A 15255-nucleotide genomic window follows, 5' to 3' on the forward strand; every position below is an offset into this window, starting at 1 on the left:
ATATAAATCTAATCTCTAAAGACAATATGATTCGGTGTAGCACACAAATGCCTACATTGACTCTAGCTCCACCACTTATTATTATATTGCTTCAAAGTATCATTTATTAGTATATTCAATTCTTGTTTTAATTTTTAGTTTTTATTATTGTGTGATACTGGAATTGAATCCAGGGCCTCATGCATCTTAAGCAAGTGCTTCACTACTGAGCTACATCCCCAGACCTTGTAATAAACTCGTTGTAGCACTGTCTTATTTATTTTTCTGAAACAAGTCTATAAAAGTAGGTATTATGTTTGCTGTCTCTAACTGTACAGAAACGAATGGTAATAATAATAATAGTTGTAATGATGATAAAGAATAACAATGATGATAATGATAGCATTATTGCATGCTATTACCAGCCACTGTGCTAAGTCCTTTATAAATGTAATCAAAATTTCAGTAACTTGTCTAATTTTACCTACTTAAAATCTGAAGAAGCTGTCTGTTCAAACTCAGGTCAGATGCTGAATGGTCTCTGGATTTAACCTCATTAAGCCTCATTTCTTTGTTAAATGGGGGTAATGTTATCTTCCTTATCAGTTTTCAGAGATTCAAAAACTAGCTTATGAAAATATTTGGCATCCTTGCTTGAAAAAATATTTCCTCCCATGAGTCATTTATTCATTTCTTTAAAGACATCTTTTAAAAATGACTCTTTTCTTTCCTCTTTTTTCAGTTTTCTACTCTCTATTCTGAATACCCACCAGTAGCTGTAGTCTTCATTCATTCATTTGATACATATTTTTGAGCTGTCTGCCCTGTTGGAATTTACTTTCTAGAGGGGAAGCAGATAGTAAACAATAACTCACTAAATAAACTGCTAAGGTAAAAGATGAATGTCATGGTTGGGAATGACTGAAGTAGGGGAAATTAGGAGTTGGGGAGTAGACGATTCATTTATTATGGTGGCTTAAAGTAACAATGCTTATTTATTAACTCTCATGGTTTCTGGGAGTCAGAAACTCAGACAAGACATAATGGGTGTGATTTATCTCTGCTTCATGATATCCGGCTAATGGTTAATTTACTGACAGTTGACACAGATTATTGTCTGGGTCCTCAGTTTTTTTTTTCTCATGACCCTCTTTGTGTGACCTGGGTTTCCTGGAAGTTGGGCTCCAATGGTGATTGTCCTAAGGGTAAGAGATGGGAAGGGAATGCCACTGTTAGAGAGAAGTTGTATCACTCTTCATAACCTAATGTTGGAAGTCGTACAGCATCACTTCCAGCATATTGTGCTGCCCAAAGCAATTCCAAACTTCCACTCAGATTCAAGGAGAAGGAACATAGACTTAATGATGGAGCATCACTATCATGTTATAAGAAGAACATATGGGAGAATGTATTCGTATAGCCATCTTTGGAAAATATGATCTACCATGATTGGCAGGGTAGTTCATTGAGAAAATATTTAAAGGAGGGAGAGAGTGACCCATATGCTTGTATCTATCTGGGCAGAGTATTCCAGGTTGAGCAAAGACCTTGTGGAAAGGCCCTGAGGTGGAAATGTATTAGGAGTATTTTATAGGCTGATAAGGCTGGCTTGCTAATTTTGATTTTTTCCTTCTACTCAAAGAGTAGAAGGAAAAGTGGTCTGAGAAATGTGGGGGAGAGAGTACAGCTCATGAAAAGCCATTGTAAGTACTTTAGATTTTACTCTGAGTGAATTGGGGAACCAAAAGGGGAGGGCCTTGAGTGGACAAGTTTTTGTTTTGTTTTGTTCTTAATTTTTTGTTTGTTCTTTTTAATTATACATGACAATAGAATGTATTTTGACATATCAAAATATGCAGATAAATATGCTGGAAATGATGCTGTATGACTTCCAACATTAGGTTATGACATATCAAAATACATGGAGTATAATTTTCCTTTCTGTGGTTTTACATTATATAGATTTTCACTGGTTGTGTATTCATATATGAACATAGGAAAGTTATACCTGATTCATTCTACAGTCTTTCCCATTCCCATCCCCCCTACGTTCCCCTACTCCCCCCACCCCCACCCCACCCCGTCCAATCTGGTGAACCTCCACTCCTCCTGCTCCCCTGCCTATTGTACGTCAGCATCCACATATGAGAGAGAACACTTGGCCTTTGGTTTTTTGGGATTGGCTTATTTCACTTAGCTTGATAGTTTCCAGTTCCATCCATTTACCAGCAAATGCCATAATTTCATTTTCTTTGTGCTGAGTAATATTCTATTGTTCATATATGCCACATTGTCTTTATCCACTCATCTGTTGAAGGGCACCAAGTTGTTTTCATAGCTTAGATATTGTGAGTTGAGGAGCTACAAACACCGATGTAGCTGCTGATTTTAAGTCCTTTGGGTATATGCCAAGGAGTGGGATAACTGGGTCAAATGGTGGTTCCATTCCAAGTTTTCTGAGAATCTGCATAATGTTTTCCAGAGTGATTGCACCAATTTGCAGTCTCACCAGTAATGTACCTTTTCTCCCACATTCTTGCCAATATTTATTGTTACTTATAGTCTTGATATTTACCCTTCTGACTGGAGTGAGATGATGCCTTACGGGCCACCAAATGCCGCAGTCTGGCTGAGCACAAAATAACCGAGCTGCCACACAGCCTTGTAGGTTCAAACAGGAACTCTTTTATTCTCCGCACTCCCCACGCACTTGGCCTTCTCCCGGGCCACACCACACACCAACAGGAAATCCCTCCTCCCGCACTTCCCCAACCAATGGGAACTCTCCGGGAATCCCCACCAGAACTCCAAAGGAGCAGGCCGAGGGGGACAGCAAGGGTCTAATATACAATTGAATACACAGCTTAACATAACCATTATCATCTCAATGGCTTGCTGGCGTCACCTCTCAACCACTCATTCTGGCAAAAATGCCATGCATCATTCCGACTAGGCTATGGCTCTCAGCACTTTTTCTTCTAATAGGCTCAGGGTCTCTGGTCTAATGCCAAGGTCCTTGATCCACTTTGAGTTGAGTTTTGTACAGGGTGAGAGATAGGGGTCTAATTTTATTTTGCTACATATGAATTTTTAGTTTTCCCGGCACCGTTTGTTGAAGAGGCTGTCTTTCCTCCAACATATCTTTATGACACTTTTGTCTATTATGAGATAACTGTATTTATGTGGGTTTGTCTCTGTGCCTTCCTGAGCAGACAAGTTTTAAAAGAATGACTTTTACTATTGTGTGAGAAATAGATAGGGGACACAGAAGAAGGGAACAAGCTATGAAACTTACAGCAAATCCAGCAAGAGAGGTTAGCAGCTCAGACCAAGGAGATGACAACGAGTGGGGTTTGGGTCACAGATCTATTTGAAGTTAGAGTCAACAGAATTTCTGGATGGGTTAGATGTGTGATGTGAGAAAAAGAAGAGTCAAAAAATAGTGGAAAGAGTTGAAAGAACTCTGCAATGAAAATTATAGAATAGAGAAGAATGAAATTGAAAAAGACCTTAGAATATGAAAAGACTTCCCATCTCCTTGGATAGGCAAAATTAATATTGTCAAGATGACCATACTACCAAAAGCAATCTACAGATTCACTGGGATCACCATCAAAATACTAGTGACATTCTTCACAGAACTAGGAAAAAAATGTCCTAAAACTCACACAGAATAATAAAAGACCCAGAATAGCCAGAGCACTCCTGATCAAGAAGAATGATGCTAGAGATATCATGACACTGGATCTCAAATGATACTACAGAGCTATAGTAACAAAATGAGCATGGTATTGGCATTAAAACAGACATGAAGACCAATGGAATAGTAGAAGACACAGACAAACCTATGTAGATACAGTCATTTGATCCTTGAAGAAGATGCAAAAAAAAATATGCTGGTGAAAAAAACCAACCTTTCAAACAAATGGTGCTAGGAACATTGGATATTCATATGTAGAAAAATGAAACTATAATCCAGTCTCTCACCCTGCACAAAAAAATCAACTCAAAGTAGGTCAAAGATAAACTAGAAACACTATAACTGCTCAAGAAAACAGAGAGCCAACACTCCAACTTATAGGTACAGACTCTGACTTTGTTAATAAAGTCGGAGAAAGCTTGAAAAATAAAACCAAGAATCAATAAGTGAGATGGCATCAAATTTAAAAGCTCTTGCACATTGAAAGAGCCAAGAGTGTGAAGAGAGATCCTACAGAATGGGAGAAAATCTTTGCCAGCTCTACTTCTGATGAGATTCATATCTGGAACTAAAAAAATTTAACACCAAAAAAAAAAAAAGAAAAAAGAAAGAAACAAAGAAAGAAAACTCAATCAATAAATGGGCAAATGAACTTAGTGGACATTTCTCTAAAGAAGAAATGCAAATAGTCAATACATATATGAAAAAACGTTGACTATCTTTAGAGTCAAGGAAATGTAAATCAAAACCACACTGAGGATTCATTTCACTACAGTTAGAATAGCAATCATCAAAGATACTAATTACAATAAATGCTGGTAAAGATGGGGGGGCAGGTATTCTCAAACATTGTTGGTAGGATTGCAAATTAGTACACTCACTTTGGAAAGTAGTATGGATATCCTTCAAAAAGAACGGGAATGGACCTATCATAAGGCCCAGCTATACCAATTTGGTATTTATCCCAAAGAACTAAAATCAGCCTACTATAGTGATACTCACATACTAATGTTTATAGCAGTGCATGGAAACAGCCTCGGTGTCCCTCGATAGATGAATGGATAAATGTAGTATATATACTCAGCCATAAAGAAGAATGAAATTATATAATTTGCTGGTAAGTGGATGGAACTAAAGAACATCATGCTAAGGGGAAGTAAACCAGATTCAGAAAGTCAAGCTTAGACCAGAGAGAGATCTAAGCTGGAAATAAAACTTGCGAAGTCATCCACATAAGGATGTGATTTAAATTGTGATTCTGGAAGCAAACACCAAGGGACTGTGTACAGAAATGAAGGGGACCAAGGACTGAGCCCTATAACTCCTCATGGAAAAATTGAGCAGAAGAGAAGGGACCAGTAGAGGAAACTGGACAGAAATGACCAGTGTCCTGGAAGCCTAGAGAAGAAAGCATAGAGGAGAAAGAAAGAAGAAAGACATCTCAGTGCTCTGACAAGTCATGATGGGGGCTGCAAACCAGGACATTTTCCAATTTTGTGGTCACTGATAACCTAGACCAGAGCTGTTTGGGAAGAGGGTGGGGAGTGTGACAACCAACACTTAGCTTAAGTATGATTAAGAATTACTGTTGGATCATGACTATCATGCTCAGGGGATTGACATAATGAATAAGAATTAATTCATTCAAATAAGGATGGCTGCCCCATCCTTATTTACACTGTACAAAAGGATCCTACATGTAAATGGATAAACACTGCCTCCAGTTACTAGTGGAGCCTGATGTTCCCCTTCTTACTAACTTCCAGAGAACTTGGCAGCCTGACTTGAAAGCAGCCAGGGATCGCAGAGCCAAGGGTGTCAGAAGGTAGAGACATGATACCTCCTGCCACTGACTGACATGCACCTCGGGAGGAGTCACTGTTCATTTAGGGAGAGAATCTCAAAGACGAATGATACCTGCCAAGAGAAGCTCCAGACCAGTCATTGAATGAATCTATTTCACTTTTAATTTTAGAAGGAAACCATCAGGAAGAGTGGCAATAAAATCATAAAAAAAATTCCTAGTATTTTTTTTCACTGATTGGAAAAAGAAGCATTGTGGAAATGTCCTTCCAGTGCCCTTTTTTCACATCATCCTACAATGAGTGACTTCTGAGTTCCCTAAGTATTGGGACTTTGAAATATCTTTCCATCAAAATGCATTATTCTTTCTATGACCCATCCCTCTCTATTTCATTCTTGTTAGAAATAGATTTTCAGTTTTACAATAAAGGCACATTAAGTTTTGAAATGGTAAAACCACGTGCTCTCTTTGTGCAAGTGGCAATTTTATACCTCAGGAGATTTGTCAATCCCCTGAGCAGGACAGTTACTGATACAAAATTAAAATTCACTATTCCAAATCATTAAGATGGACCCCTTGAGGGGGAAGGTATAAACAATGCTGATTTTGTCTTTCCCGTCCTGCCTCTCTTTCTGCCCTGTTATGTAATTGGTAAGAACTCTGGGTAGATTGTGAGCTTTGGATCTGTAGAATGAAGTATGGTGGTCCTTTTGTTTTAAGCAGCTGCTCCAATGTTTAATAGCATTTGATAAGGAAATTGGAGTTCTTAGAATAAGTGTATGATGTGAAAACACCAAGAATTAATCCAGAAATGAGTATAGGAGAATCTGTGAATTGCCTGTCACTCACAACACCCTTTGCCTCAGTTTTCTCTTTCCTGTGGTAGGATCATCATGTTACAGGGCCCTTGCAGGATGGTAGATGTTATGTGAACAGCCAATGCTATTAATGATGCCAGCAGCCTCCCCTCACACTTGGATCTGTCTGTACCCTCTATGTCCCCTTGTTGCTTTAGCCCCCCTCATTCTTGTACTTGCCCATCAGTTACATTTTGTATTTAAAGACCACTCTGTACAAAAGCCTGTGATCACAGGAGCAGCCCTGAATCTTCGCACCCACCCCCGCTGGCTGGAGTTAATATTCTGATTCAGTGTTGTTTCTAAAACCAGTTTGATTTATACCTTCCCTATTGCATTGTGTTTTTCTTTCACAGCCACATACAGGTCATGCCCCAACTGGTCACTGCATGGTTCTTCATTAGACTGGTTTGGGTTTTATAAGGTGTTAGAATTTTTGAATGAGCTCATAGGGTCCCTCACATGTGAGTTTATGCCAGAGAAGTTATGGAATGATTAACTTAATAGATGCTGTTTATCCCCAAAGACGACCAGCTTTATTCATACTTAAGCTAAGCGTTGGTGGTTAACAAACAATTCTTTGTAAATTGTGATTGCAGGACCAGGCAATTTTATGGCCTTTTTTTCCTAGCAGTATAAATGATTGGGTAGCTCATTAAGTTTACCATGTTGAACGAAAGCCTCCCTACTCCAAAGGATGGTGAAGATGGAGAGAGAAGGAATCATTAAAGAGGATCTTTAAGAGAAAAAAAAAAAGTAGCCCTAGCATATCAGAATGTACAATTAATTTTCCCTAATTGTTCCTTTTCTGCATTTTCCCCTGCAGAGCTGCTCAGAAGTTAAATCTGTCTTCCAAAAAGAAGAAACATCGACCTTCTACTTCTTCTGTTGCTGAGACACCTCTCTTTGCCACCAGCTTCAGTGGGATTCTGCAGACCTCCCCTCCCCCAGCCCCACCCTGTCTGCTGAGGGCTGTCAACAAGGTGAAGGATACTCCAGGCCTGGGCAAGGTAGGCACCTCTTCACCATATGCTCAGTGTGGGGTTTTGGATCAAGTTTGGGAAAGAAGAAAACAAGGGTTCCAATTTGTTAAAATACCAAGGTACCACGGACAAAAGGAGACAGAATGAAATTGATTTGGAGGTAATAGTTGTCCCCCCTTTATCTATGGTTTCGTTTTCTGCTTTTTTAGTTACCCATGATCAACTTCAGTCCAAAATTATTATGTGGAAAATTCTAGAAATAAAAGGTTATTATAGTTTTAAATAAATTTTATTACAGTTATAGTTGTTATAGTTGTTCTATTTTATTATCATTGTTGATTTCTTACAGTGACCAATTTGTAAATTAAACTTTATCATCGTATATACAGAGTTTGGTACTATTTGCAGTTTGGGGCATCCACAGAATGTCTTGGAACACATCCCTCACACCTAAGGGAGAACTAGATGTGACATTCAGCTTTTTATTGTTGTAACTAAAATACCTGGCAAGAACACTTCAGAGGAGGAAAAGTTTATTTTGGCTTACAGTTTCAGAGGTTCAGTCCATGGATTAGCTGACTGTCACTGTGGGCCTGAGGCGAGGCAGAATATTGTGGTGAAAGGGTATGGTGGAGGAAAGCTACTCAAAAAAACCCCACAAAGGCATGCCCCTCAATGACCTCCTTCCTCCAGCCACACCCACCTGCCTGTAGTTATCCCCCGGTACAGTAGTCCTTTCAAATTACTAGTCCATCAAATGTATTAATCCACTGATTCGGTTACATAATCTAGTCATTTCACCTCTGAGCATTCCTGCATTGTCTCACACGTGAACTCTCAAGAGACACCTCAAATTCAAACCATAACACTCTCTACTATAAAATTTTCTGGTTACATAAATTAAATAAGACATTCAAATTGTTGGAGACCTGATTTGATTTTGGTGGGGAGAAAAATGGCTTTGCATTACTTGACAGAACTATAGGCATTTGAAGAAAAAGACACAAAAGAGAGGCAGAGTCAGGAGACCCAGAGTAGATGAGGTCTAGGAAAATGACATAAAGGCACTTCATAATTTCCCTGTGGCAGTTTTTTTTTTTCTCCCCTTCAGAGAAATCATGACCTCTGCATTTGAACCAGACCACCAATGGGATTTCTAGGAAGCATTTTCGGTCATGCCTTTCTAGTGAGAAATGCAATTTTGCATTGTTACAAAGACTTAGAAAGACATGTAGGCATTCTCTTATAAGATGCCACTTTGCTACGTTTGGGATAACTCTATTTTTAAATGTCATCTCTAGGCCTTTTCTTTCTTTTGAGATAAATGTATGAGTGAAGTAACTCACAGCTTCTTTGGTAGGTAAGTAAGTTGGGACTTGTGAAAACACTGAGCTGATAAAAAAGGGGCAAAAACTCTCTCTTTTTTTTTTTTTTTTCTTGTCACAAGTCGATTGATGCACACTACCTGGTGACCAGACTTTGGCCTTGGGCTTCATTTTGGAAAGTTCCTGTTTGTGTTAGCTTTTTATCCCTGTGACAAAATACCTGAGGAACAACAACTTAGAGGAGAAAAGACTTATTTTGGCTCATGGTTTCAGAGGGTCCGTGGTGGGCTAACTCCATTGCTTTGGGTCTGAAGCGAGGCAGAACATCATGGTCAAAGGGTGTGGCCCAGGAAAGCTGCTCTCCCCAAGAGAGGCACAAAGCAAGGATGGGGGTAGAGGCAAGATCCACCCTTCAAGGGCTTGTCCCCAGTCACCCACTTCCTCCAAGTAAGTCCTTCCTCCTACAAGTTTCCCCACTCCCATTAAGCCATTCAATTATAAACTCATCAGTGGATTAATTCCTTGATTAGAACAGAGCCCTCATGATCTAATCACCTCCCCAAAGCCCTGCTTCTTTCACATTGCTGCATTGGGGACCAAACCTTCAATACAGGAGCTTTGAGGCACAGTCCAGATCCAAACTATAATGTTGGTCTTGCTGAAGGGGACAGCAGCTAAACTGTACAGACAGATTTTACTAGCTCACATCACAGACTTCCTGTTCCCTTTACACTCAGATATGTTCATATCCAGGTTTACGGTCTTCAGAAGGCTGCTGTCCCCCCAGTGTTGCCCCTTCTTCCTTTATTCTCTTCCTCACTCTCCATTTCTCCTGTCTCTTTCCATTTCTCCCACCCCAGTCTCACCATCTCCTTGGGAAAGTCTTAACTTAATGACACTCTTTCCAAAAGTGTTTACATTTTGAGATTAGGTTGTATCAAGCAATGGTTACTCTAATAGAAGGCATCCAGTTCTGGAACTGGACAGGGCAGATAGTTGTTGGCTGAAGACTTTCCCAGGACCTGAGGCAAATTCCCACCTGATCAGCAGGGGAAGGCTGGTGACACTCCCACTGGGGAGCACAGGAGTCATGGAATGATAACTGCTAAGTACTGTGGGTCTCTTTAACTACAGAGCCCGCCTTTTAAATCTGGTAAAAAGCACACAGCATGCAATTTACCATCTTAGCCATTTTTAAGTGTGCATGGGCTTTTATTTGATAAGAGTTCAGAACATCAGTGCTGACAGTTACTGTCCTGGACAAAGGGAAAGCCAGCCACCATTCCATAGCCTGCTCCCAGCTCCAAACATCATCCCCCTCCTCTTCTGCATAAGCATGAACAAATAAGTACCTGACATCCCTTTTACCAGATTACTGGCCAGTGTGGGGCACTCATATAACTCCACATGGGCTTGTTCAAGACACCTCAAAATGAACTACATTGGAACTGTCTTCCTGCATCTGTCACACTGGCCTACAAGGTCTGATGTGGATGCACCTTCAGGTGGGTCTGGGCCCCAAGCCTAAGGCCTTTGTTCTCTTCTTCTTCATCCTTAAGGTCCTCCCTAGAATTCTGACAAGGGAATAAGGCTAGGGACAAACACAGAGAAGTGTTGACCCAGCATTTTCATAAAAATAGTCGGAGGATAAAGGGCACTGATTTAATCTTGATTTCATGATGTACCACTTGTAGCAACCAGTTGTGAGGGGCCTTACAATGAATAGTTGTACTCAGTAATAAACTAAGGTTTGTAGATTTTACATTTGTTTGTTTAAAATTAAAACTGTGATCTCCCTTACTCATTCTCAGTTCTAAATGCAATCAAAGCCTTGAGTTTGTCCATGGAAGTGTATCATGGATAAGGGCATCAGCCTGGGGATCACAGAAAGTGACCAGTAAATACATGGCAGCTGAATCTACCCTCCTGTCCTGCTGAGCCTTCAGGGATAGCGTGTGGGGTGTGATAGTCAGAGGGAATGTGTTCTCTGGAAGATACGAGTAGCCGTATACTTGTTACATTAAATGTGTACTTTCATTAAAACAAGAAGTTATCAAGCATACATTTGATCTTGCTTCTTCCTGCTTAAAGAGTGTCTGGTTTTTGTAGCCAGGCACAATGGTGCATGCCTATAATCCCAGCAGCTCAGGAGGCTGAGACTGGAGGATCGTGAGTTCAGGGCCAGCCTCAGCAACAGGGAGACACTAAGCAACTCAGTGAGACCCTGTCTCTAGATAAAAAATACAAAATAAGGCTGGGGATGTGGCTCAGTGGGAGAGTGCCCCTGAGTTCAATCCCCGGTACCCACCCACCCCCCTAAAAAAAGAGTGTCTGGCTTTCACAGTGGCAGTAGTTTTTATTCTACCATGCCATTGAGGTGTCCAACTGCCTGACCCATTTTCTCAGACTCTGGCTTTGTCCACCTCCACTGATATCTCACTATAATTAGGACCTGCAGCTTTCTTTACCCATGTGGAAAAAAAAATCCATCCATTTATCTCTGTTGCATAATTTACATTTTAATACCTCAAAGAAACACAGTGGAGTTTAATATAGAACATAAATAATTGGTACTATTTATAATTCGGCAAGTTTGAAATAGCCGAGCTTGATTGAATTGCCCAAAGCAATTTGACTTTTTAAACTTAAGCTGGGGCCTTCTGGGGTGGGGGTGGGGAGAACGAGGGGGCTTCAACACTTGAGGTGGCAGTCTAACAATTGCCTATTAAACCCTAACTACCCAGGATCTCACTCTGGAAGCCTGGGAGGTTTCCACAGGCATGGCAAGGACTTTAGGGATTTATCTAGAAGAGCAATCCTCTTTTTTAGTAAACAAGAAAACTTAGGTCCAGTGAGGGTAAGAGATTGGCTGGTGGACTCTAAACTCAGGGATGGAAGTCAAGATCTTTATGGTGTTATATTTGCTACCATTTCACCGGAGTGCCAATGGATATAAGTGACTTTTTAAAATCTTGGGTGGAGACAAGAAGGCTCTGGATCCATAGTGGTAGCAGAATAATATTGGGAACTAGTTGCCCTCAACCAGTGGAGAAGGGTTTACTTTTCTTTTCAGAGTCATAGGTGGGAGATAAAATGTAATCATATTCAGGAACAGACAGATAATAAGATGGAGAAGGGCAGTTGTCCACACCAGCTCCATCATTCCCACTCTCTGCTGCTTCCAGAAGCAACCCCTAATCTCCCGCCACCATGACAGTCATTATTATCTGTTAGTACTTGAGGCTATGGAAGAATTTGAGATAATTTCAGTTTACTTGGACCTGAGCACAGCACGCACACACAGGATTGGTTTCAGGATCCCCAGCTCCTAGAGCAACTCCTGGAATGCAGCAAGTATTTATTGAGCATCTACTATGTGTTAGGCACTTGGCAGTGTATTTACCATGATGGATAAAGAAGAGTGTCTGTGCTTACTGAACTTATAACTAGGGTTTTATTCCAATCAAAATTAGAAATCTCATCAACTTAGACCAATGTGGCAAACATATGATTTCAGAAAAAGTAAGAATGAGAGACTTAAAATGATTTCAAGTTGTACAAAGAAACGATTCTACTAAGTGGCCTTGTAGAGACATTCTTAAAGAGTAGATAAAGATGATTAGTGGATCAAAGCAGCTTAGTTCCCTTTTTTATTGCCTTGATTTGGCTTATATGTAAATGATACTTCTAATCTGTTTGAAAATGGTTCCTTCTCCTAAGTCAGTAAATGCTCTTCATGAAATTTGTTTGCACAATTAATTAACAGCCATGTTTAAGGTTCATTTGTTAGTATGTCACAGCTTAATGTCAGAGCTCTTTGTCTTGGATTACAAATTTCTGGAGCAAAGCCCATTGTCTGTTTTACTCACTAAGTTCATGGCTCTGGTAGCCATTCCACAGATGCACAAATGCTTTTAAAGGTGAGAAGATACTGGCTGCAATCATACTGGATTGATAACAATCCACCGGTAGGTTGGTTGATTTTTCTCTTTCAAGAAGAATATCTGGGGAGGGAAAAGGAGGGAGAAGGGGAATAGCATGAATGGTGGAAGGAGACCCTCATCATTATACAAAATACATGTATGAAGATGTGAATTTGGTGTCAACATACCTTATATACAAACAGAGATATGATAAATTGGGGTATAAAGGTGTATTAAGAATTGTAATGCAAAAAAAAGAGAGCTCATGTATAATGGCATAATTTGGCGTGAACATACTTTATATACAGAGTTACGAAAAATTGTGCTATGAATGGACGATTATGGTTGTAATGCATTCCACTATTGTCATGTATGTAAGAAATAAAATAATAAAATAAAAAGAAGAAGCATGAAGGGAAGAAGAGCCTTCTTTTTCTTCATAATCTCCAAAATGCCTCTAAGAATGACAGTCAATAACCAGCACCAAGCCTCTTCCCCCAAAACATGTTTTGAGAATATTGGAAAATTCTTACAGGTAGATTTTAGCAGCAAGGGAACTGACTATCACATTTTGGGGGATTATAAAAAAGAGTAGAGCAAACATAAGAGTAGCAGTAGAAAATTAAACTAGTGACAAATCAAGAAGGGCTTGTCTGTCATACTTGATTCACTCAGCAAATAACCATAAAGAAGTACTACGTTCCAGGCTCTGTAGCAGGTGCTGTTGGAGGAGGCAGGACACAGAATCAGTTGGCTGCTCTGGGCTACATTGCTGCAAAGGAAAGGGAAGATAGATGCTGAGACTGTCCAGAAATCCTTGGCACCCATGAAAAAAAAATTTGAATGGTCTTCAGCCTCAGCCTCCTCTCCTGCGCTCTTCCTTCGATGGCCCACTTAGATAATCTGGGAAGAGGATGCCCAACACTACCCATGACCATTCAGCTGTGCATTTCTGAAGTGCTTCACTGAGATTTCTCCTCCATGAGCCAAACTCAGGCAATTGGGCCTAGTTGTCAGAATTGTGATTTAGAAATAGGTTCACTTGTCTAGCCAGATTATCTTTCTTAAGCAAAGAAGACTGGAGTCATTATTCTCTGTTCTCATTAGTCCTCATTTTTAAATCATCTGTCTCTTATTTAGCACTATTTTTCAAACCCAATGCCAGTTCATTTTGACCTCCAATAAAACTCTCTCTCCCCGCCTCCCTCCTCACACACTATGGCATACCGCTTAGTTTATGTCACCAGGTCCTGAATTATCTAGATTTACTTTTAACTCCAAATCTTCCCATATTTGGTGTATAAGTAGAAAAAAATTTTCATAAAAGAACCATGTAATTTTTTTGTAGACTTCTTCCTTTATAGATTTATTAACATTTTTAGGGTAGAAGTCAGTTATTAAATCCTATGACACTATGTGGAAGAGAAAGAAAAGATTCCTGTTCAATTGATATTCTGATTACAAGAAGAGGATAGCAATAAGATTTGTTAAATTAAAGTAAGAATTTTTAGAAAGGCACTAATGTAGCTATTATTCATTTTTTCAATGAGGAGAAATGGTGAGTACAGCACTCTCTTGTTTAGGAGATAATTCCCGGTTATATCAAGGAGAAAAATCTCATGCCTTCCAGCCTACCAAGGTGCAGGTTGCTTAAACAGAATGCAAATTACCCAGTTCCTCATTATCATTTCTGCCCTTCCCCATCCTAAAGCTTTATCAGAGAGAAGATCAAAGATTTGAGCCAGCCTTTAAAATTCATTTGGTTATATATGAATTCAAGAATTTAAATGTGATGGAAAATTCTGGAAACTTTTCGCTATGCCATCCTTAAAGACTAAAAAGACAGGAAAAGTGAAATGTGAGTTCTCTCCTAATTTGGTGTGCTGCTGGGAAAAAAAATCCTACATAAACAATACATACACATTCATCACTATAGCTAGCCTGATAACTTTGTAAATTAAATCTTTAGCTCTTTGGGGAAATAAATTCATGTGACTTTCTGCTCCCTAATTACGATTATTCTTTTTCTGTACTCAGTTGATTTAGGTTGAGTCTGCTAAACTCATTGTTGGATCGTTTGGTTGTTTTTTTATTTTAATTTTTATTTATTTTCTCTTTCTTTTCCTTTCTTTCATTTCCATTCCTTTTTCCTTCTTCCTTTCCTCTTTAATCTTCATGGTTTCATTTTCCTCCCATAGATGTAGATTTCCACCTAGTTCTTGGGTGTACCAGCCTCTGTCTCACACATGTGTAATATGGTGATGTGCCATTTCTGAAATCCAGACCTCAGGAAATGCAGGTGGCGCTGCAAGAAGGACCGCAGAAGTTGTAGAAGAACCCCAAGAACCCCTAAGTCATGAACACTTTTTTCTATACCTCTCACTGCTACTCTTGAATTTAGCTTCAAGATGGACCCTACACAATGCTCATTCTTATATTCGAAAGGGAAGTTATTCAGAGGATGTTCTCCATTCAAGGCCACTGCAGAGAAGAGTCATGAAGATGTGTGTAAAAGAAAGTAGAGACATTTTCGTTCTTCATTATTAATACAACTGCCTTTAATTTTGTCAACCAAGTTGCATCAACATCATTTTCTGTTGTCTCCATTATTAGATGATGAACTAGAAGAGAGGAGTAAGCACCACATTTCCATTTAATTTGATCAGATTTCTGATAAGATGGCA

At 39.5% G+C, this 15255-nt stretch overlaps 1 protein-coding gene across 1 annotated transcript in view; it reads left to right on the plus strand.

The window, feature by feature from the left end:
- Window positions 1–15255, plus strand: part of KIF26B (kinesin family member 26B) — a 491165-nt gene that overhangs the window by 337338 nt on the left and 138572 nt on the right. Inside the window, exon 5 of the mRNA XM_081299332.1 lies at window positions 7167–7350. Within this exon, the coding sequence (XP_081155458.1) occupies window positions 7167–7350 (184 nt within the window). The remainder of the gene's footprint in view (window positions 1–7166; window positions 7351–15255) is intronic.

The sequence above is a fragment of the Spermophilus citellus genome (genome assembly GCF_964194105.1).
Source record: "Spermophilus citellus genome assembly, chromosome: 6".
Lineage (NCBI taxonomy): Eukaryota > Metazoa > Chordata > Mammalia > Rodentia > Sciuridae > Spermophilus > Spermophilus citellus.